This window comes from Cupressus sempervirens, chromosome 10 (assembly GCF_028749045.1).
Source record: "Cupressus sempervirens isolate cs-2001-9-10 chromosome 10, ASM2874904v1, whole genome shotgun sequence".
Lineage (NCBI taxonomy): Eukaryota > Viridiplantae > Streptophyta > Pinopsida > Cupressales > Cupressaceae > Cupressus > Cupressus sempervirens.
The window spans coordinates 304805345-304828200 of NC_143127.1; the positions used below are offsets into that span (position 1 = coordinate 304805345).

The following is a 22856-nucleotide window of genomic DNA, read 5'->3' on the forward strand; positions in this document are numbered from 1 at the left end:
TTTACCACAAGCACAGTAGAGGAGTTCTTTCCAATTGATTGCTCCCTCTCTTTTTCTTTTTCCCTTTCCTTCTTTGCCTCTGTGTCATCAACGTTTCCAGTGTCTGGTACAGAACCTCCTCCACAAGTGGGAGTTACTTGGACATTCCTGTCTTCTAGAGGTTGGTCACTTCCTCCACCTACTAATTGTGATGCTCCCATAGATGTAGATGTAGTCGCTACAATAGTGGAAGTGGTCGTGGATGTTGTTTGAGCTCCTCCAGATATGCCTGTAGATGAACCATTAGTACCTGTTCTCTTTCTTCTAGCTCTTGTCCACTCTACCCACTTTTCAGTCCTTTTGATGACAGTATTCATCAAAATCTCTATTTTGTCAACTGCAAGGTTCTCTGGTGGAGTAGACATGATGGATGTGTCTTTGATTTCTTTCTCATATAGGATCCATCATTTTCAATGTCCTCAACATTGATATTCACTTTGCATAATTTGATTTGCTCAACAATGAGCCTCAACCAAAACCTTTCCTGGGTTTGAACTTCAATGTAACAATCCGCCTAGTAGTCCTCAATATTAGACACATGCTTGTAACTGGGGCCAAGTTGCACATTATCCTTCACATAATCTACAAGATCCAATTGAGGCCTTATGACTTCATAATCCTTCAATTTATACTTGCTTTCAAAGGCCTTTATCAAATTCTTTGCATTTGACTTAGATGCACATAAGAATGATCCTATAACAACTAGGAAAGGGATTCCCGCTTTCTAAATAGCAGTGCAAAAAGTATTAACGTCCAATAGTTGCCTATACAATTCGATTCACACAATTTTGTCTTCTGGATGCCTTGGCAATCTCCATGGGAAGCCATCAAATCGGCCAATTCTAATGTAGGAGAAGGTTGGGAATTGAATAAAACAACATCCAAATTGGGCCACTACTGAAATAGCCTCCAGCGGAAATCTCCTCTCAGGGCATCCTTGTAGCTCTCTGCACAACCTCATGGTAAAGTCAGCATTCAGCTTTATGAACTCCTCATAACTACTTTCCAATTGCAGGCATGGATAAAAGTCATAGACTTTTGTTGTATCATCATAATCCTCTATGCATGGCAGGCTTGGCTACAAGTGGTGGGTCACCAAAGAAAATATAAGACAGGAAAACATATAGAACTGCCTAAATGCCTTGGCCTAATTCATCCAACTGGTAAGCTCATCACATAAAATTTGAGCCTAGTCAAAATACTGTTCATTAGCACAAATTGCTTGCACCAAAAAGAAATGGTGCTCAATAAAATTGAGGACTTCCTCATATCCTTTAAGTCTTAACACTAGGGCCAGAATGTGCACGATTTCTCTCTTTAGGCTAGTTCCAAACAAAGTCTTAGGAAGCTTACTCTTCTTGCTTTTAGGCGGCTGGAACCAAGTCACCAATATATCTCCTCGCCTCAAGGTCTTTTTCTCATTACACATAGAGGCAGACGAACCAAAGTTTATGTCACAATATTTGGCTCTATCTAGGATGCCAAATGCACTTTACACGAGACCTCTATCGAATGTGAGCAAGATAGAATCATTTAGCATTTTGATCTGCTTTGTCTTCGCATCATATTGAGCTATGCACTCTCAAACAAGTTCTAGAGCTTGAACTACCATGGGGAATCCAACAGCCTCTACCAGCCCACTCTCCTTGAGTTTCTGAGTGATGGGATGAATAAGCTAGGCATTTAACCTTCTATGCAAATCTGAGATTATAAAACCTAAAGGATGTATCTATATAATTCTTTAGCTCACTCTCAAGACTAGTCAAACGATCACTACCACCAATTCTTCTAGCCATCAGCTATATATAATGTAATGTTCTGCACCACACAACTACTCTTAACAATCTAAAAACCCATACAAAATTCTAGAGGACAGTACAGTACAATTGGAATTTGGAGTACGGATGCCAATTTGGGACAAAACAAACAATATGGAGGTCATACGGTGTCTAAGTGATAGTACAGAATGATGGTTGGAGATGTGTCGTACACCAAGGGAGTGAAGTCTGTATGACGTCGAGAAGCTCATACAGTGGGTAGTCTAGTCTGTACGGTAGGCAGCCGTACGAGATGGAGGCGCAATGTCATACGGAGAAGGGTGGGGGACACAATGGCCTTACAGTTAGGCCATACGGTGGATGCCAACCAGAGTTGCACAGTGATACAGAACAAGGTCATACGGTGATTTCCAGAGGGTTATGCCATGTGTGTTGAGTCGTATGGTAGGGGTAGATGTGTCCAACGCTATGGTATGGATGAAATCAGGTGTTGTGAAATGATCGAATCACTTAATATAACCAAGATAAAACTCGAAAGAGAAATGGAGAGTAAATACAAACATTCAATTAATATTCGCGATATGATGATGCTCTGATTTGCTAGATCCGAGCGAAGTATTACAAGCGACAATGGAATAGGGTGAGGATTGAATCCCACTGAAACTGCACAAGCCAAATAGGGAAGATCTTCCACTTCCGAAATGGCAAACAATCCAGAACTCCAACAGGAATTAGTAGTACATAGAAATAATCCATAAGCATACCTAATGACTACCTATAAGCTATGCTTAAATACCAATCAACGAAAACTTTCCGAGAGTGTACAAAGAGAGCCGACAGCGACACAAACTACGGAAACAAAAATAAAAATGGGTTCGAGATACATTAAATCAATCAACCTATTACAATAGTTTGATAAAAACGATTTATTTTATAACACGAACATTACGGTCCTCCCGTCCCAAATTTTGCTTCACCTCAACCAAATGCAATGCTGGGTGTTGGAGAATCTGCTTGCCCCCCACATCGTGTTGTCCAATGGCAAGTGTTTCCAACACACCAAATATTCCTTCACCGTGCAGTTCCACAGAGTCTTCTCATGTACTTTGATGATCTTAGCTGGTTCCAATATGAGCTTTCCTTCTTCATTGAGTGGTGGAAGGTCTGTGGCTATTGTGACGTTCTTCCCTACGGCCTTCTTCAGGCATGAAACATGTAAGATATTATGAATACGGCTTCCCTTTGAAAGTTCCAGCTCGTACACGACTTCACCAAAGCGACGAACTACATTATAGGGGCCATAAAATCGTGGCTTCAATTTTTCTTTTCCCTTTCCCTTCAATGAGGATTGTCCATATGGCTAGAGCTAGAGATAGACCAAATCCCCTACTTCGAAACTCCTCTCCATTCTATGTCTGTCGGCATACATCTTCTGTTGATTTTGTGCACGCTATAGGTTTTCCTTCAAGCATCTTAGTATGTCCAATCCCTCACCCTTGGTGCACAGCTGTCACCCAAAACTATGTCAATGAAGGAAAGGGGTTCATACCCGTACAGACCTTTGAATGGTGCCATTCCGATGGACATGTGGTACGTGGTATTATAGCAATATTCTCTTGGATGTATCCATTTGACCCATGCTCGTTGTTTCGAAACATAGTTCTGAAGGTAACCTTTGAGTCATTTGTTCACAATCTCCATTTGTTCGTCTGTATGTGGGTGGTCACTAGTACTTGGTGACAATTTTGTCCCTACCATCCAAAACAGTTCTATCCAGAAGATATTGATAAATCGTCCATCCCGATCACTAACAATGTTTTGAGGTAACCCGTGTAGACGAAAAACTTGTCTAAAAAATAGATTGGCAACTTGTGCAACCTGGAGATCTAAGGGGATGGCAAAGAAATGTGCGTACTTTGTCAATCAGTGAACCACGATGAAAATACAATCCTCTCCGTTCACCTTGGCAAGCCCTGTTATGAAATCCATTGATATACATTCCCACTTATGTTCTAGAATTAACAGAGGTTGTAGTAACCCGGCAGGTAGAGTATGTTCAGATTTGTTTTGCTAGCAGACCGCACACTCTCTTACATATTGCAACACGTCCCCTTTCAGTCCTTTCCATGAAAACCTCTTCTGGAGACTTCTGTAAGTTTTGAGGAAACCTGGGTGTCCTGTCAAGGGTGAGTCATGCACTCCCTTCAAGATTTTCTCCTTCAATTTGGATTCCAACACTAAAATGATCTAATTCTTATAGTACATGATGTCATCCACTACTCTGTACCTATCATCTTGGGTGTTGCCATCCATTAGCTCACAGAAAAATGTGTTTTTAGAGTATTGTACCAACAGATGTGCCTTCCAGTCAGCTAAAATCTGGTTTAGTGAGCAGATGGCGGGTTTTCTGGACAAGGCATTTGCAACCACATTGTTCTTCCCTTTCACATATCCAATGTCAAAATCAAAAGCCTGAACCTTGCTTACCCATTTTTGTTGCCTCTCGTTCAAGTACCGTTGCTCTAGAAAATATCTCAAATTGTTGTGATCCATATGAATGACAAACTTGGCACCTACGAGAATCGCCATAAAATCGCCTAAATCGGCGATTTAGCGATTAGATTCATCCAAAAAATCGCATGAATCGCCTGGAAAAATCGGCATGAATCGCCCGCGGCCAATAAAGTATAGAGTTGTAAAATTTTAAAAAATTGCTTGTTTTTTTTACTTTGTTTTTGACCTATTCTCTTTGTTATAACCCTAAAGGGCCTTCTATTTGTTTAACATGAGTAGAAGAGAGGAAAAGTGAGAGAGAAGAAGAGAAAAAAAAAGCCATAGGTTTCTAACCGGCAAGAAGAAAGAGCACAAAAGAGATCAGCAATCCATTTGAGGAGGCCATCAATTGCATTGGGAGCATTAGGGAGCCAATCTCAACACTCCTCAACTCATTTGCAAGAGGTAAGTGCTCTTTTTTTTTTTGCATGTTAGTGTATTATGCATTTTTTGTTAAATTTTTATAGTTTTCAAGATTTTTAGTTTACATCTTGAATGTTCTTTATTTTTACTAAGTTGCAAACTAGGGTTTGTTGTTTTGTAGCTTTTATTAGCTTCAAACTTTGATATTTTACATATAAATTTTTATTGCAGCAGCCTTTGCTTTCAATTTTTGCAAATTCGCAATGGGTAGAAAAGATGAATGTTGGAAATATAACGAAGAGTTTCCTGGAAGAACCAAATATCAAACAAAATGTATTTTTTGTAAAGAAAAAATAACTTTTGGGGGTATTTATAGATTGAAATACCACATTGCTGCTATACCTGGACACGATGTTACAATTTGCACTCACCAAACTCCTGAGGCAAAACGCACTTGCTTAATGGCATTAGAAAACATTGAAAAAGACAAAGCCAATAGGAAAATGCAACTTGAAGGTTTAAGGGGTATTGGCTCCCATGTTCCCGCATCCACATCTGCATCTGCATCAGCTTCTGCATTTGTAGGTTGTGTTGGAGGGGTTCTTCTAGGCCTCCTTTTTATCCTAGTTCTTCTGCTCGTGCTAGTGCTAGTCGGTCACATACTGAGACAGAGTCCCACACCAACCTATTGCAGCCTAGAGTGCGGAAAAACAGAATGGATAGTTACTTTGTGCCCCGCACTACTCCTTGTTCCCAACCCACGCTTGAGGGCATGGGTTTGAACAAGGAAATTCATGATGCTGCCAGAAAGGAGATATGCAAATTTTGGTACTTTTGCAACATTCTATTTATTGCAGCCAGGTAATTGATTCTTTTTTCGTTGTTTTCCTTAAAGTTAAAATTAAAAGTAAAAGTAAAACTTTAATTATATTTACTTGTTTTATAATTTGAGTCTTTGACATCTAAATTTTTATTTGTGACAGGGCTCCTTATTGGCAGAACATGATAGACGCGGTTGCTATTTGTGGTCCGGGGTTTAAAGCCCCAACTGAGGCTGAGTTGAGCGGATACCTCTTGGATGAGATGGTAGAGGACATGAGGGCTAAGCTCGAGGAGAACCGAAAGGAGTGGATTGCAAAGGGTTACACCATCATGACTGATGGTTGGACAGATAGGAGGAATAGAACACTCCTCAATTTTCTTGTATCCTGTGGAGGTAATTGATCATTCTACTTTCCTACATACATAATTGTAAATTTTGATTTGTTGAATGCTAATTTGTTGATGATCCATTTAATTTTAATATTCTAATTCATTGTTTTGTTACTTGTAGGATATACCATGTTCATCAAATCCATTGATGCTTCTGCACATGTAAAAAATGCCACATACTTATGTGAGGCTATTGAGGAAGTCATAGCAGAGGTGGGAGAACAAAATGTGATCCAGGTGGTGACGGATAATGCAGCAAGTTATGTTGCTGCAGGTAAAATTTTAACTTTTCAAGTTTTGAAAATAAATTTATTTGAATTTTGAAATTTGAATTTCTAATTGACTTAAAATTGTTGTAGGTAAACTTTTGATGGAGAGGCACCCCACCATATTTTGGTCCCCTTGTGCGGCACATTGCATTGACCTCATGTTGGAGGAAATTGGCAAACTTGAGTTTGTCAAGTCATGTGTGGAAAGGGCAAAAAACATACGCAAATTCATTTATAATCATTCATTTGTCCTTAGCACAATGAGGAAGTACACAGAAGGCAAAGAGTTAGCTCGCCCAGGTATCACGAGGTTTGCCTCGAATTTCATCACCTTGTAGTCCTTGTTGACATCAAGGGATGAATTGAGGAGCATGTTTGTTGGGCGGGAGTGGATTTCCTCTTCCTATGCTACGACCACTGTAGGGATAGATGTGGCGGATTGCATATTTGATAAGGATGGTTTTTGGAAACCCGCTAGAGAAATCCTGCAGGTAAATTTATTGCAATTTAACATTTAGTATTTTACTTTTACTTTAAGTTATATTATTTTATATTTAAGTTTTGACTCAAGTTTTTTGTTTTACTTTATATGTAGGTCACTGAGCCCCTTGTAGCTTTGCTACGAACTGCTAATGGGGAGAAGCCCTCTATGGGCTACATCATCGATAGAAGATGGCAGAATCAGCTCCATCGACCCATCCATTCAGCAGCTTACTTTCTGAATCCGGCATATCGTTTCCGTCCTGAGTTCAAGGCAGATGCGGAGGTTCTCACTGGCTTATACACAGTGATTCAGAGGTTGAGTAGCGATGAAAATAGCGCTGCTGCGATTGTTGAGCTAGACCAGTTCAACAATAAAGAGGGGCCACTTTTCTCTGGCAGGATGGCCATAAATGCTCAGACAACACTACAGCCAGGTAAAAATTAAATAATATATTCAATGTTCATGAATCTAGATTCTAATCTTAAAGTTGATTATGTAATTTTAGAGTTAACTTGTAATTTGTAAATGAGACTAATTGTTTCTATTTTCAATTTTTCCCTTATTGCAAATAGATGGTGGCAAATGTTTGGGGCCACAACGCCAAAACTTCAAAAAATTGCCATTCATATTCTGAGTCAGCTAGGCAGCGCTTCTGGATGTGAGCGGAGTTAGTCCATGTTCGAGCACATCCATTCGAAGAGGAGAAACAGGTTGACAGTGCAGAAGTTGAATGATATTGTCTTTGTTCATTACAACCTCCATCTTAGGATCAGACAGATTTTGGGCACTTACTCCTCTCCGATCATTCTAGAGGAGATTGATCCAGAATCAGAGTGGCTCATAGAGGTTGTGGATCCAGTCTTCACTGAGGAAGACCGTCTGTGGGTTGACCAGGTGGATATAGAGGCTGAGGCAGCTAGAGCACATTCTTCAGGCATTGGTAGACACACACGTGCACGCACAGGCACAGGCCCTAGCGACATTCATGAGCCCATCTTACATGCGGGAGATATGGCTCGGCAGTCCTCTAGGACCTACATTAGACGGCTTGCTACTAGGCAGACTGGATACTCAGAGGCTGAGCTGAGGCTGCAGTCGAGCTTCAGGATGATGTTGAGGATGATGACGATGACTATGAGTCTGAGGCTTGAGCTGGAGCCTTGTTTTTATATTTTGTTTACAGATATTGATACTGAATCATTGATAGACATATGTTTCAAACTTTCATGGATCTTCATCTTAGATTCTTACATACATTTATGATTTGATGTCTTATGGATCATCTTACATACATTCTATGATTTAAATCATTGTGATCATTTGATTTCTATTTACTTCAGCTAGCCTACAATTTACATTTTAGATAACATAGTTACATATGTGATGGACATATGTTTCAAACTTTCATGGATCTTCATCTTAGATTCTTACATACATTTATGATTTGATGTCTTATGGATCATCTTACATACATTCTATGATTTAAATCATTGTGATCATTTGATTTCTATTTACTTCAGCTAGCCTACAATTTACATTTTAGATAACATAGTTACATATGTGATGGATTTTAATTTTTATGTTCCATGTTTATGTATGTTAAGTTTTAACTTCTATTTGATGATGTTATAGTGTGTTTAAGTTATATTCAATAAAGGGTGCATGAAATAAGTTTTAAATTGTTAAAATCTTTAAATTTAAAAGGTTTTTACAAATTTGCCGATTCATTGCCGATTCACGATTCGATTCGGCCTTGCCGATTCCGATTCTTGTTACTTTGGGTTAAACCATAAAGGATAGTAGGTGTAACCAAGGAGTCTAAGAGAGACATCTTAGACATAGTGTTCTAGAAATGTTGTCTAAAGCACTGTCGCTCAAGCAAGGCTAGTGAACCTAACCCCTTATTTACCCTCAGTGTCATGGCTGGTCTCAAACTAAAATGTGGTCCTGAAAACAAAATACCTAAATAGGTGTAGCTAGAGGTCCTCTCGATATCGGTCCCACTTAAAAAGAATCGGCGGTTCCACTATATGCCTAGAATAACCTCCATGTAATCAATGTCCACTATGAAGAAGTCCTCGATCACCATGTGATTTTTCATTGTGATACTTAGCTGAGGAACAAGGTGTGTGCAAGGCAGAAGAGTCCCTCTGGCAACCTTGACCTAAAATCCTGCATGCATCTCCGTAGGTAGACCTCTTCGTTTCACTAGAGATGAGTTTATGAAATTTAGAGTGGCTCCACTATCCAGCATCACCATAACCCTTTGTCCTTGAAGGGTACAACGTACATGAAAAATTGTGCACTTCGGGCTACCAGCTAGGGCAAGTGCTCCTCCACGCTGTACCAAAGCGACAATTCTTTCCGTAGGGTTCAAATTAACCATGTCAGTGTTGTTGTGATGTTGGTTGTATTCGGCAAACATTTCCTCCTATTCATCCTCATCATCAGACATGACCTCAATGGAGTGCACTTTTCCTTTTCCGAGGTATCTATGGCTAGCTTCCCACAATCCCTTGCAGTTGAAACATAATTTCTTCCTTCAGAGTTCCTATCTAGTAGCTTCGTCCAATGACGGCTTCCTGGGTGGAGGTTTATTATCTGTCCCTCGAAAACACCGACAGTTTGGGCTGTGAGTAATTTCGAGAGGATGATGCTGACGATGATGCCATGCTCCGTGCCTTCATAATAGCCTTCGACAAGGTGGCAAGATTGAACCCTTTTACCCAACCTTTCAATGGTTTTGTCAGTCCGTCCATGAAGAGCACTATTCGTCTTCTTTCAGAAATGTCCGTGACCAAAACAAAGAGTTTCTAAAATTTCGCAATATAATGGTCAACCGATCCATTATCTCAGCTATGCCAAATCTTTGAAATTGAGTTCCGGATCTTTACCATCAAATTGTTGTATCAATCTCTTAGTAAATTCCACATAAGTAGTTATTTGATCATGCCCCATTGTGATGGTGTCGTGATGACACCTTCATGCACAATTCCCTCTTCTTTTGGCATAGGATTCAGCTAGAAGTAAGTATCAACCTTCATTACCCACGCTTACGCAGATATGGATCCAAATCCGTCAAATGGAGACAGATTTACTTCACTCAACTTTCTTTTTAGATCATCGTTAAAGTATACTCGGTTTCTGTCTCCCGAATATCTCATTCTCAAATCCGTGGAATCTTTGTAGGATATATCCTCCTCAAAATTCGCATTATTCCAGTCTTCTCTTAGTTGTTCTTGCATCTCTCCAAAGGTTGGTTGTTTCCCACTGTGTGGTGCCTGAAAAGACAGCATGGAAAGTCGAGAGCATGCCAGATGATGGTTTGTTTTACCCGACACTGAGTCCATGCTGTGACTATTTTGTTCTCTGGATATTTTATTGTCTGCCAACTTCTTGAGTCTCCTCCATGAGTCATTGAGTATCAGTGATTTGTGCCTAATTCTTTGCAAGTTCTCTCAAGAGTGCCACGAGTTCAATAGCTATTGGTTCCGATTCGACAACCATTCTATCAACAGAATAGGTTCTTTTTCTCTTCTGGCTATAAACTCTCATTCATTGCTCACAAGCTGGTAGGATCGAAGCACTCGAATGCCACTGTAATGTTCCAAACCACGCAATTGCTCTTAACAATCTAAAAACCCGTACAAAATTTTAAACGACAGTACAGTACAACTAGAATTTGGAGTACAAATGCCAATTTGGGATAGAACAGACGATATGGAGGTCGTACGGTGTCTAAGTGACAGTACGAAATGATGGTTGGAGATGTGTCGTACACCAAGGGAGTGAAGGTCGTACGACGTCAAGAAGCTTGTATGGTGGGCAGTCTAGTCCATACAATAGGCAGTCGTAGGGGATGCACCCACAATGCTATATGGAGAAGAGTGGGGGACATAATGGTCATACAGTGGATGCCAAGCAAAGTCGTACAGTGATGCAAAATAGGGTCGTACGGTGATTTCCAGAGGGTTATGCCGTGTGCGGTGAGCCGTATGGTAGGGGTAGATGTGTCCAACGCTGAGGTATGGATGAAATCAGGTGTTGGGAAATGATTGAATCACTTAATATAACCAAGATAAAACTCAAACAAGAAATGGAGAGTGAATACAAACATTCAATTAATATTCGCAATATCACGATGCTCCGATTTGCTAGGTCTGAGTGAAGTATACCAAGCAACAACAGAATAGGGTGAGGGTTGAATCCCACCGAAACCGCATGAGCCAAATAGGGAAGATCTTCTACTTCCAAAATGGCGCACAATCCAAAACTCCAACAGGAATTTGTAGGACATAGAAATAATCCAAAAGCATACCTAATGACTACCTATAAGCCGTGCATGAATACCCATCGGGGAAAACTTTCCAAGGGTGTACAAAGATAGCCAACAGCGACACAAACTATGGAAACAAAAATAAAAATGGGTCCAAGATAAATTAAATCAATCGGCATATTACAATAGTTTGATAAAAATTATTTATTATATAATGGGAAAATTACTTTTAGTCACACAGAGCAAGAGAAATTGCAGTTAGCATGAAATTGTGCCTGTTGCAAGATGAAGAGGTGAACTCACCACAAATCCGATCTTTATGATTTTGAATTTGAACATTGCTTCTCGGATTTCCCACAACACGAGTGAAGAGCGGAGAGTTATGCAAGACACAACCTGTAGGGGAATAACAACCATATTTGCAATTAATGAGATGAGTTAACAGCTCCATTAGACTTTATTTGTATCAAATTTGGCTTTAATAGGAGGTCATACAACAAATTTCATAAGATTTAGCTTTTAAACTATGTTTATACTAGCTTGTGAAGATGAAGGTCTCGATGCGAGAATCCAGCTCATAAGAAAACAATTCTTTTTAGCTGAGTCTGGAAGGAAGCCTCACCTTTTCTTTTCCACTCATACTTATTTCTAGTTATTGGAGGCCATAGCTCCATTACTTTCCTGATTACTTGAAAAACTTGTCATTTCATCTTTGTTGGGATCACAGCAGTTGAGCATCTACTTGGGCAGTAGAGAACTCATTTTGTACTTTTTTGAAATATCTATACTTTACCTTTTACTTTATTTCGCACAACTTGGGAAGCATAATATTGGCATCTTCGAAAGAATATTCCATTTTGTAACTCAACTGCTATCAAAGAATGCATTTTAGATTGGCTCGTTGGAGAAGTGGTTCATGAGGTGCTTTTCCAAAACTAGAGAAGTTAACTTCCATCTTTTCCGAATATCCTTTATGATTGGTTACTTTCTCTTTGAGAAACATAAAACAGGCATCTCAAAAATTTATTTGCTTCTTGTAATTGAAGCACCACTGAAAGAATTACTCAACTTTACTCTTCGAAAAAAAGGCACTCAAGGTGTGCTTCCAGAGATAGAGTAGTCACAGAGATGAAACTCCAACAATGCTCTAACTTGACTGAATTCTACTTATCTGAATGATCCTTTAGCTCATGACCCCTTTTAATACCTTCAGGAAGCGAAATCTTAATATATATACCTCAAGCACCAAATCAAATCCAATGTTTCGAAAAACTAGGGTTGCAGGTAGTCCAAGAGCCGCAATGCACTGAATACGGCCAATTTTTGACCAACCCTTTCTACCTTCGGAACACCTCATAGAACTTTCCTTAATGCTCAGCATCTCTTCAAACATCCTTAGAATCAAAAAATAAAATATGCATACTTGATAAAATGAGCCATGTTTGCACTTTTCGAAAAGTTCCTATTGGGGTGCTCCATCGGCCAAAGTTGCACTTGCAGAGGTGATTTTCCGACAAAGGGAAAATCTTGTCACTTTAGCATTCAAGAGCTTCATAAATGGTTCGTTGTGGTTCAAGAACCCTATAGGCACCTTCAGAATGTGAATTCAAACCATTTTCTTTGTAGAATAGATCCAGCTCCATGCTTTCGAAAAATGGTGGAATTGGGTTTGTGGCGCACCTGAAGTAGCTTGTTTTCGATGGCTTCATCTACTTAGTATCTCTTCACTTAGGAACTCTTTCTCCCTATGAGCATGCTTATATAGGATCCCTATAAGCATGTTCTTCATTCACATCAACAAAATAAATAGAGTAACATTTCTTTTGTCAGAATGATGGGTTCTGGGCTACTCCGGTGATAGCGTAATCATAGAGGTGGATTTCCGACTTAGTGCAAAAACTAAGTCCTTCATTTCTAGGTAATGTTACAAACCTCTTTGCTTCAAAATTATGCTCTTCTAACATTTCTGCTTCTCATTCCTCGAAAACTACACTTTTGGATGCCACCTTTCTTTGAGTTTCGGAAACTCACTAAATGAGCTTCACTTCCGGCAGTTGAACAGGTGATTTTCTGATTTGAGCATACCTGGGTAATTGAATGATCCAATTGATAACTACCTTTCTTCTCGTCATGGAAAGACACTCTACAATGATCCGTCTCAATCTATGACTACTAAAGGCGAATGCGCACTTGATTTGCATGAATGCCACATGAAGGGTCAGGGGAGAAGGCAAAGATTGGAATTCTCGAAATCCCACACAAGGCAATTGATGAGAAGAGAGCTACCTAGTGGGAAACCTAGCCTTGGACTTAAGACACTTCCATTAATTTGACTCCAAGCTAGAAGTTTAAATAATGGGGACTGGAAGTCTGGCAACAGGCAATAAGGTCATCCATTTGAAAACCAATAAGGTAACAAAGGGCTTAGCTGTTTTAAAAATGATTTTTGATAACCAAGACAGAGTACAATTTCTATTACTGTGAAGGGCCCAAGTAATTTAGAAGTGAATTTGGGCTCCCAAGATGTATCAAAAAAAGTGTACATCGAAAGAATGTCCCCAAAGGTAAAAAGATACTTGTAGACTTGTTAAGAAAGTATAAGCATGTTCTTGTATGGTCCTATGATGATCTGAAAGCATATAGAGAGGATTTATCCCAACATGTCATCCCACTAAAAGAAAATGCCAAGCCTGTCAAGAAGAAATACAGACCCATAATCCTACTCTTGCAAACAAAATGCAACAGGAATAGATGAAGCTTAGGGGTGTTGGGATCATTAAGCCTATTAGGCATTGATCTTGGGTTTCTAATCTAGTGCCAGTGAGATAAAATAACATGATGGAGAGGTTTCGATTTATCTAGATTTATGATGAAGATATTAAGGAAGACATGCAGCTAATAAGGATAAATAACCTCATGCAATTAGATGAGAACATAAGAGAAGCAAGTGCAAAGAATGCTAAGCTACAATTGAAGCTCAAGCATTTATATGACAATAGGACAACTAACTAAAGTTTTTGTGTTGATGATATTGTGTTGATGTGGAATGCCAAAGAGGAAGATAAGGGTAAACATGAAAATTTTGATCCCATAGAGTTAGGATCTTATGTTAATCATGAGAAATAGGGTGAAATTTCCTATTTCATCAAGGAAATGGCCGGAGATATTTTGGAATTACCAATTCATTGGCGATTCCTGAAGCACTACTTCTCTTGAAGTAGTTTTATTCCAACAATAGGTTTTAGGTTGTATCATATGTAGATTTTCTGTACATAGGGTTTGCGTGTCATTTTTTAAGGTCTTTGGTTTCCCAATTTTTGTGTTCTACTCTTCCAGTAATCATGTGGTTCTCCCATCATTTCAATGTCGTGATTGTCCCCAAAAAGAGCCACTCTAGATCAAGTTTTTACAGTTGATATGTTCCTTGATCTAGTTTCCTTACAAGTTCCTTGCCCTAGAGTTTTAGTGCTTGCATTTGTAAATATTGCAAAACCCTAGTCATGCCCTAGTTTCATTATGTTTTATTGTTACGTTTTGATCATTAAAAATGAGGTTTGTCATGTCCTGATTGGGACCAATACTTATGTTTTACTGTAATGTCCTTGTTTTTCACGAGTCTATGCAGTTGATGGAGTTAGCTCATCATAGCAACCCTCATAAGCTGATAGGGTGATTTGGAGGGTCCTAGTTGTGGACTTACTATTTTTAGTAAGTCTATTTTTTGGCAGTGCAGTGGGTGGCTCTAGCAGTTGATCGTCACCTACAATGGATGACGTTAATAATTACATGAGCTCTTATTTATTAAGTAATTATTAAAGTTGCATTATTATAATAATGTTTATGTTATTATAATAATGATATTAAGAGATATTTCTAAAAGAGCGTGTTGGAAACTTTCAAGTGTTGAGCTCTTTTGGGAAACTTTTGTAGTTTTTGAAGTGTTCTTTGGGAAACTTTCACCAACAAGGAATTATAAATAAGAGCTCATTTCATTGGAAAAAGCACACTTGAATATTTATTTGCCTTTGTTTCCTTTGAGACTTTTTTTAAGTTTTATAAATGCTGCCCCCTTGCTGAAGTATAACGGTTTGTGAATTTCTGAAGATTGTTTGAAGTCACTGCTAATGTATAGTGGTTTCATTAGTTAAATCTCCTTACTGTGATTATCTAGGACGAGGAGATTGCAATTAAAATTCTGAAAATTTTGAATTTGGTGTATGCAAATTATGCTGAGGTATATAATTTGAATCTCTCTCTCCTACTGTATATTCTGTATCCACGGGGAAGCTAATACTGGATATTGCATTACAGATTAGTGAAAGAATTAATTGTGAATTTTATTACAATTCTGAAATTGTTCCCGGTGGCGCAATTTTTCGCAATGAATATCCAGTGGTCATTTGGCAATCCATGTGTTACATCCCAAATCTTGACCTAGTTTTAAAATTACCCATAGCCGTTGGATTTAATGGATTTTTCTTTCATGATCATGTGAAGTAGGTAGTTATTTATATCCATTGTATTAACTGTTAATGAAGATGGTCGTTAACAATTATTTTCTATATGATACTTGATTTTGGAATTATGGTTAATAATTTAAAGTCTTTTAAATTTTATATGAAAATTATTATGGATTTGTTATTATGGTGGAAGTGTTTCACGGGTGATTGCAGGAGAAAATGAAAGGGGGAAGCATTGCTAAATGGGATCATCGGAATGGAGTACTTGCTTAGTCCAGTCAATGGGATTGATAGGTATGACCTTAAACTTCTTTGGTAAGGACCTAATGACTTGTACTCAAGATACATTTGAAAGACCTTTATGAGCTATTAAATAAATAATTTAAGAAACATAAAAATAATTTAATTAAAATATAATATGTACCTCAAAGGATTTTAAATGATCTTTCACCATATTATTATAATATATTTACATGTACATATATAAATATAAATTATATTAATATTCGAATTATAACCTTCCAACTCTTCTGCCATCCTTTTTATTTTTTTCTTGTTTGAAACCAATTGAACACTTGGCGTTTTTAATTGACAAATATTCTTTAAGTTACGAAAGCCAAAGAGTCTTTTTAAGAGCTTTTTACATCTTGAGTTAGGTGAGACAAAGACACAAGAACTCTCATTCCTAATTTCCTTTTAAATTGCATTCTTTCCTTGTTTATTGCGGCTTGATTCAGAATTGATACTCTGCTACACATATATCGAATATCTGCAAGACCATTGAAACCCTTTCCCATTTCATAGCAGCGCCATTCTAATACTCTACCATATATGTTTTATTCATACTGAGGATTTAAGTATTTATGCACTTTGGTTATGTCTACAACAACTGAAGAAGAGTTGATTACCAAACAACTTGCAAGACTTCAGACAGACCTAAATTTATATCAAGTCATGTCATAATCTTTCAAATGTTTTTACAAATCAATTTCCATAGCTGCAGCTGTAGTTTATCCTCATCTATATCTAAATAACTCTAGGGAATTGCTTACCAATAAGCATAGTGAAGTGTTTATAACATGGAATCATAAACTCTTTTTGCCAATAGACTTTGGAATCAGATGATAATTATTTATGCAATTTTCGTTCTTTTAAAGAATATATTCATGTAATCACAATTTGTGAAATGCTGAAAATTTATAATATTCATGAATTAATAAGAGCCAGTTGCTCTAAAATTCCAAACATCTAGGAGTCACCAGCTGTTTAACTAGGGAAAAGGTGAAGAGGTGAGATGAAATCTGCAAGGATAAAGAAAGTAAAATCAGACTTGATACTTTAAGACAAATTAAATAAATCTTACTTAATAGTTCATGCTTGTCCCTAATAATGTAACCTATTGTTAAGTCAAGCGGTGGTGATCGGATTGTTGAACCCACAAAAAAACCTTCGCCAAGGTAGCTTAAAGGCATGTTTGTCATCTAATGATAACATGATGTCAATAGTGCCAACTATGTAGACACGTCCTTCCATAACTGTGCAGACATTCTAAACACCAGGATGCTCAGGTGGCTGGACTAAGAATATCCCAAGCCCGATCCCAAGGTAGTGAGGGTCTTTCTAATTCAATAGATTGTGTGCGAATAAGTATGGTCCAAAGTTGGGAGGTTAAGCCTATGTCAATGCTTCTCCTCTTACCGAAAGTCGAGGCTTGCACAACCAGCCAAAGACCCGTCGGATGATACTTTTATATTTTTTTTTCTTCTCATGATAAGTATTTACTTACTTGTATGTGGAACAGATAGTTAATCAATAACTTAGTTATTTCAATTATTAATTGCTACAGCTATTTTCAATTGATCATGAATACAATTATTTTCATTTAATCATAAATCTAGTTATTTCAGTTGATCATTAATACAGTTATTTTCAGTTAATCGTTAATCTAGTTATTTCAGTTGATCACTAATACAATTATGTTCAGTTAATCATTAACTGAAAGATCCCTGATGGATGCCCTTGCTGATTTGCTGTAGTTTTTAAATTAACAAAACTATATTTTCCTGTGATTTCTTTGATGATCTTTGAGAATAGACATAAGTTGCAGAAGGTTTTGTTTTTTTGTTTTGTTTTTTTTTTATAGTTTTCACAATAGTAATGAATAATGAACAATAAACATGAGAGGAGACTGAAAATAAATAAGAGCATAGAGCCAAATCAGAATTGCTATAAATCGTACCAGGTAGATTTCTAATTTATAAAGCCAAATAATATATCCAATGCAGTTCCAAGGAGCTTACATCCAACAATGATGCCAAATTGCTGCAAATGGCAGCCCTAAGACTGCAAGGAATCACGTCCTAGTTGAAAGAATCAATCTGCGACGCTGAAACCATAAATCTGCAACCTGAATCCACAATAAAGAATGGCGTACTCTATCCCTGACAGCAACACACACTGTCTAAAGAATCCAATGTCAATAACTGCTGAGGGCTACGTCCCAGCCAATCCAAATCCTGGAGTTTGCGTCCCACATGAAGAATTTCTCTCTCAGAGCCAATTCACAAAAACAAGTTTTTCAATATGCAAAAGATAATCTTAGAATGAAGCTTCCATCTCCTTATAACCCCCTCTCAATTGCAAATCGAACCCTAAGTGTCTCCAAGTGGTGTTGTGTAGTGAAAATGTTATAATTTATTATTTTAAAGTGGTCATGTTACTAGAAAATGACCTTTTTCCTCATAGATAGAATTGCATTCACTGAAATGCCCTGAGACCAAAGAGAAAGATTTAGAGAATTTTAAGACCTTTCCAACGAGCTATGACACCATAGGATGCGCATCCAGATGAGGCCAAAAAACCCCTTATTACTCCAAAATGGCTAAAACTTAACCTTATTTAATTTATTTAATCACCAACTTAAGAAATATTTAAATATATTAAAATAGTTCCCAAATGGTCCCAAAAGACCCAAAATGACCAATCAAACATGAATCTGACCTTGTCACCTCTCTGTGACTGATGCTGAACAAGATGGGGTAACTGGTAGTCCATCCCCAAAATCTAGGGATGCTCCTAAAAAGTAGGAGACAACCCCAATCAACCAAAATTGAGTCCCAATGACTCTCCCCTACTGTGTGCACCTCTAAGAGAACTGTCACTGAACTAGGAGTTCCTCCTAAAAAATAGGAATGCCTCCTAAAAAATAGGAGATGCACTCTAAGTTTCCAAAACATTCGCCGAGGTCTCCAAATGCTTCCTAGACCACTCCTAGTCAATCCCTACAAATCAGGAATCCCTCCTAAATTGTAGTAAACTATTGTCTACTGCTCCAAACTACTTGGGAAGCTCATGCATGACTCTCAAAGCCCCTGGGTTGGTTCCCTCTACGCTCTGTTGGCCTAAGGGAACCAGATAATAGATCAACCCTGCTAGAAATGTTGTCACTAAGGAAGGGCAGAAATTGGGGACATGACAGTCCTCCCTTCCCAAAGATTGCTTGTCCTCAAGCAATGTCAATCCAACTCCACAAACATCAGGCAAGTCCATAACATAACCAAGAATGATCCCAGGGTCCCAAGCCATCCTGGAAGGTTTGTAGTTCCATCTTCTAGAAACACTGTCCTGCACTGCACCCAAACAAGTAACCTCCTAAAAACCTGCTGAAGGAAGAGCAATCAAATACTGTACCAACTCTGTCAACTCCTCAATGAACTGCTCTCTGAAAGAACCAAACTGGAACACTAAAGGCAGAAACTCTACTAAGCCTACATTGGCTTCAACATCCTCAACTATTGAACTGCAAATCCAAGTGATTCCAAGATTCCAAATCCGCCTCAAAAGGGAACCACCATGCTGACGCTTCGTCACTCTGATATAAATATTAGTGAACCACAAGTTGTGAAGCAATTCATTAGGACCCTGAAGCACCAATGTATCAATGAGACTAGGGCCCGGATCCCAAACCAAAATACCAAATGTGCTGAATGAGATGAAGAAGTATCTCAACCACACTCCATGAAACATACATACAATGAAGCAAACCAGCAAGGTGTGAAAGTGAACTCCCATAAACCAGTATTCCAACCCAAATGACCACCTAACAATACTACTATAATTCTGACCAGCAACTCGAATGATATCATAGACGTCATCATACCAATGCCAAACAACAAATGTCCCAAAGAAACATTCCTCAATGCCCTCATACTGAATCATGGATGTAGTCAATGCCAAGTCAAGTAGTAAATGATTCCAGCTTGGACAGCCACTAGTCCACAAGGAATCGAAGACTATGGAGTCACCAATCAACAAGGATACCACTGCCATATCAATGGATGTAGATGACAAACTCGAAGATGAAGTATGTATGCTATCATGAGAAAAACCAAAGCATGTGTCATTTGTACCCAACATTATAGGATTATCAATTCTTAAATCCCATATCGATCTGAGAAATGTTGCTTCACCCAACCACTGCGCTACTCTAATGTAAACATCTATATACCAAAAGTGAAGCAACTCAACATGAATCCATTGAAGAAATACCCAACACATGTTGATACCAAGATCCCAAATCTTTGCACTGACACATCCCTCCAGCATGTTGATACTCATTATGTCGCTGTTGTGAAACTGTACCTCATCTAACCAACTAAGAACTTCACTCCAAAGGAAGTCAAAATTACTACCAACGACCAATGCTGTTAGGAATTCACATATAAGCCAATCATCGGCAAGGAAAGTTTGTTGAATACTTTTTCAAGTCCTCCAAACAGCTGCTGCAACTTTACCTATTTTTCCACAAATTAGTGTGCCTTCATTAAAGGTTGTTAAGTAAATGTTTTGTTTAACCATGTAACCAACGAAGTCCCTTATATTCTGATTTTGAAAGCCCAATGTAATATTTAAAAAGTCTGAATCTTCAATCAAAAGGTACATCTCTGCCCTATTTTATGGAAAAGGTGATAAACCCATTGATGAATGAGAGATGTTTCTAATTCTCAACAAAGACAGGCTCTTTGTGGCTGGTCCACTAGGTATGCAACTTAATATATCATCAACTCTTGGTAGGGAAGGATCAACTTCACACTTGAACACCCCAACTTGAATGTAACCAACCCAATGTTCAAAGTTTGACTCATGAGATGAAAGAGAATTGCTGTTCAAAGTCAGAAAATCAGAAGTATATTCATACCTTTCCACAATGTTTTTGCGGTCTTCTCTTGCCTCTCCTTCCAAGGTAGGTGACTCCTCTAAAGGTGCTGGTCCATGGGGTGTGTTCAAACGAATATAACATGTCCCATTAACTGCCTTAGCTGCCCAAAATCTGATCCATACCTTTATCTCCATAACTGATATGTTTTCCATTACTAACAAACTCCAAGGTGTAGTATACCAAACAAACCAAACATTATCAAAATGCAATATCTTCTTAGTAAACAGCCTCTTAGTCTCCCTAATCATCTCTTTAAGACAAGATGCTTCATATGATCTTAAAAATTGTCCTTCCATTGTAGATGATGCATGACTAACTAAATCAGAATCAATAATGTTCCACTCCACACAAATGAAAATAACACTTGTGGCTCGTCCATCAAGTGTGAAACTAATATCATCATTGTTTGGAGCCTTTAAGGGGCTCTTTAAAAGAGGAACGTCATAAACTTCGTGATGCAAACTAGACCAAACTGAGTTTGCTAAATTATAACTCTTTTCCTCTTCACACATCTCAACATGCTCTTCTTGTGGACTTACCTCAAGAAGCTCTTCCCTTGTATGCTCAACATCCTCACTTTCTTCCCTTGGAAGAAATAAGGATCTAATGTATGACTCTCTTTGTTTTCTTGTATTATCAAGCTGATTGCATCTTTCCTTGACCTCTTGTAAGTTTTGTCTTGCGTGGGCAGCAAACATCTTGGCCTTCTTAGCTCTATGTGACCATCCATTGCAAGTCTCTTGAGCCTTTTTCACATCTTCCAAGGTGTGGTAAACACAATCAGAACCTTTGTGGTTTGAATCCACAATATAAATCTCATGTGCAACACACTTAACCTTAGTACCATCATAGGAAGACTCAACAACCTCATTACCTTCATGTGAAATGGATGATACCACATGACTAGAGCTACTGTTGTAAAAATTAGAATAGGTATCAGACCTTGGAGACATGCTTTCAGCATCCCTAATGGACTGATCCATGATTGTAATCTCTTCCATTTTGTGATCAACTTGATGAATCAATGGTGTGCTATGTGTCTCCTCCTGATCTAGAGTTATTTCTTCTTTAGGAATCCCACATGATGACTGATTTTTGTATTTCATAGGCTGCAACTCAAATGATAACACATCTTCATGCCTTTCTTCTACATACCCTGCAAGTGACTGATCCATTATGGTGTTTTTATCATGAACATGGATAGGTTGACAAAAATCTTCTTTCTCACATGAAAACATATCATCAACTATGGCATGGTATTCCTTTTTTGCAAGCTTAACCTTATGACAAATTTTTGGATGCATGTCAATGTAATCTTTGAAATGAAAGTTCTCCCTAACATATTGAGGAAGAGTATTATACTCCTCAAGTATGCTAATTACTTCCGTTTTCTTGTCTAGTGGCAATGGATCCCTTTTAGAAGAAGATGATGATCCACTAGCATGTCCAAATTTCCTTGACATAGAATCATTGAACTACTGCAATTGAAACTTGAATTTTTGTTGTGAATGTTCCCACTCTTTCCACAGGGTTATATCTCTTAACAATTTTGCCATAATGAACTACCACGTTGACCAATTGAAACTAACATGCCAGAGCAAAAATCAACCCTATACTACTAATATGAATTATCAAAACTTTTGATCTAGTACCCAGATGCCAAAATGAATCATCAAAATTTTTTAGCCAGTACCCAGATGCTGAAATGAATTATCAAAACCTTTTATCCAATACCCAGATGCCAAAATGAATTATCAAAACTTTTAAGCCAGTACCCAGATGCTAAAATGAATTATCAAAACTTTTTATCCAATACCCGGATGCCAAAATCTGTTGTGACAATTTCTTACAAATCCTACAGGCTGGCAGGATGTAGGCTCTGATACCACTGAAGGATCCCTGATGGATGCCCTTGCTGATCTGCTGTAGTTTTTAAATTAATAAACTATATTTTCTTGTGATTTCTTTGATGGTCTTTGAGAATAGACAGAAGTTGCAGAAGGTTTTGTTTTTTGTTTTGTGTTTTTTGATAGTTTTCACAATAGTAATGAATAATGAACAATAAACATGAGAGGAGACTAAAAATAAATAAGAGCATAGAGCCAAATCAGAATTGCTATAAATCGTACCAGGCAGATTTCTGATTTATAAAGCCAAATAATATATCCAATGCAGTTCCAAGGAGCTTACATCCAACAATGATG

General features: G+C 38.1%; 2 protein-coding genes across 4 annotated transcripts in view; one reads left to right on the forward strand and one right to left on the reverse strand.

The window, feature by feature from the left end:
• The window catches only part of LOC149533839 (peptidase uncH-like), a 282829-nt gene that overhangs the window by 26435 nt on the left and 233538 nt on the right, over nucleotides 1-22856 (reverse strand). The window lies entirely within an intron of this gene.
• LOC149533842 (uncharacterized) lies at nucleotides 5634-6701 on the forward strand. The gene is made up of 3 exons (XM_089806803.1): nucleotides 5634-5949; nucleotides 6067-6219; nucleotides 6305-6701. The coding sequence occupies exons 1-3, from the start codon at nucleotides 5736-5738 to the stop codon at nucleotides 6550-6552; spliced, it is 615 nt and encodes a 204-aa protein (XP_089662929.1). The 5' UTR covers nucleotides 5634-5735; the 3' UTR covers nucleotides 6553-6701.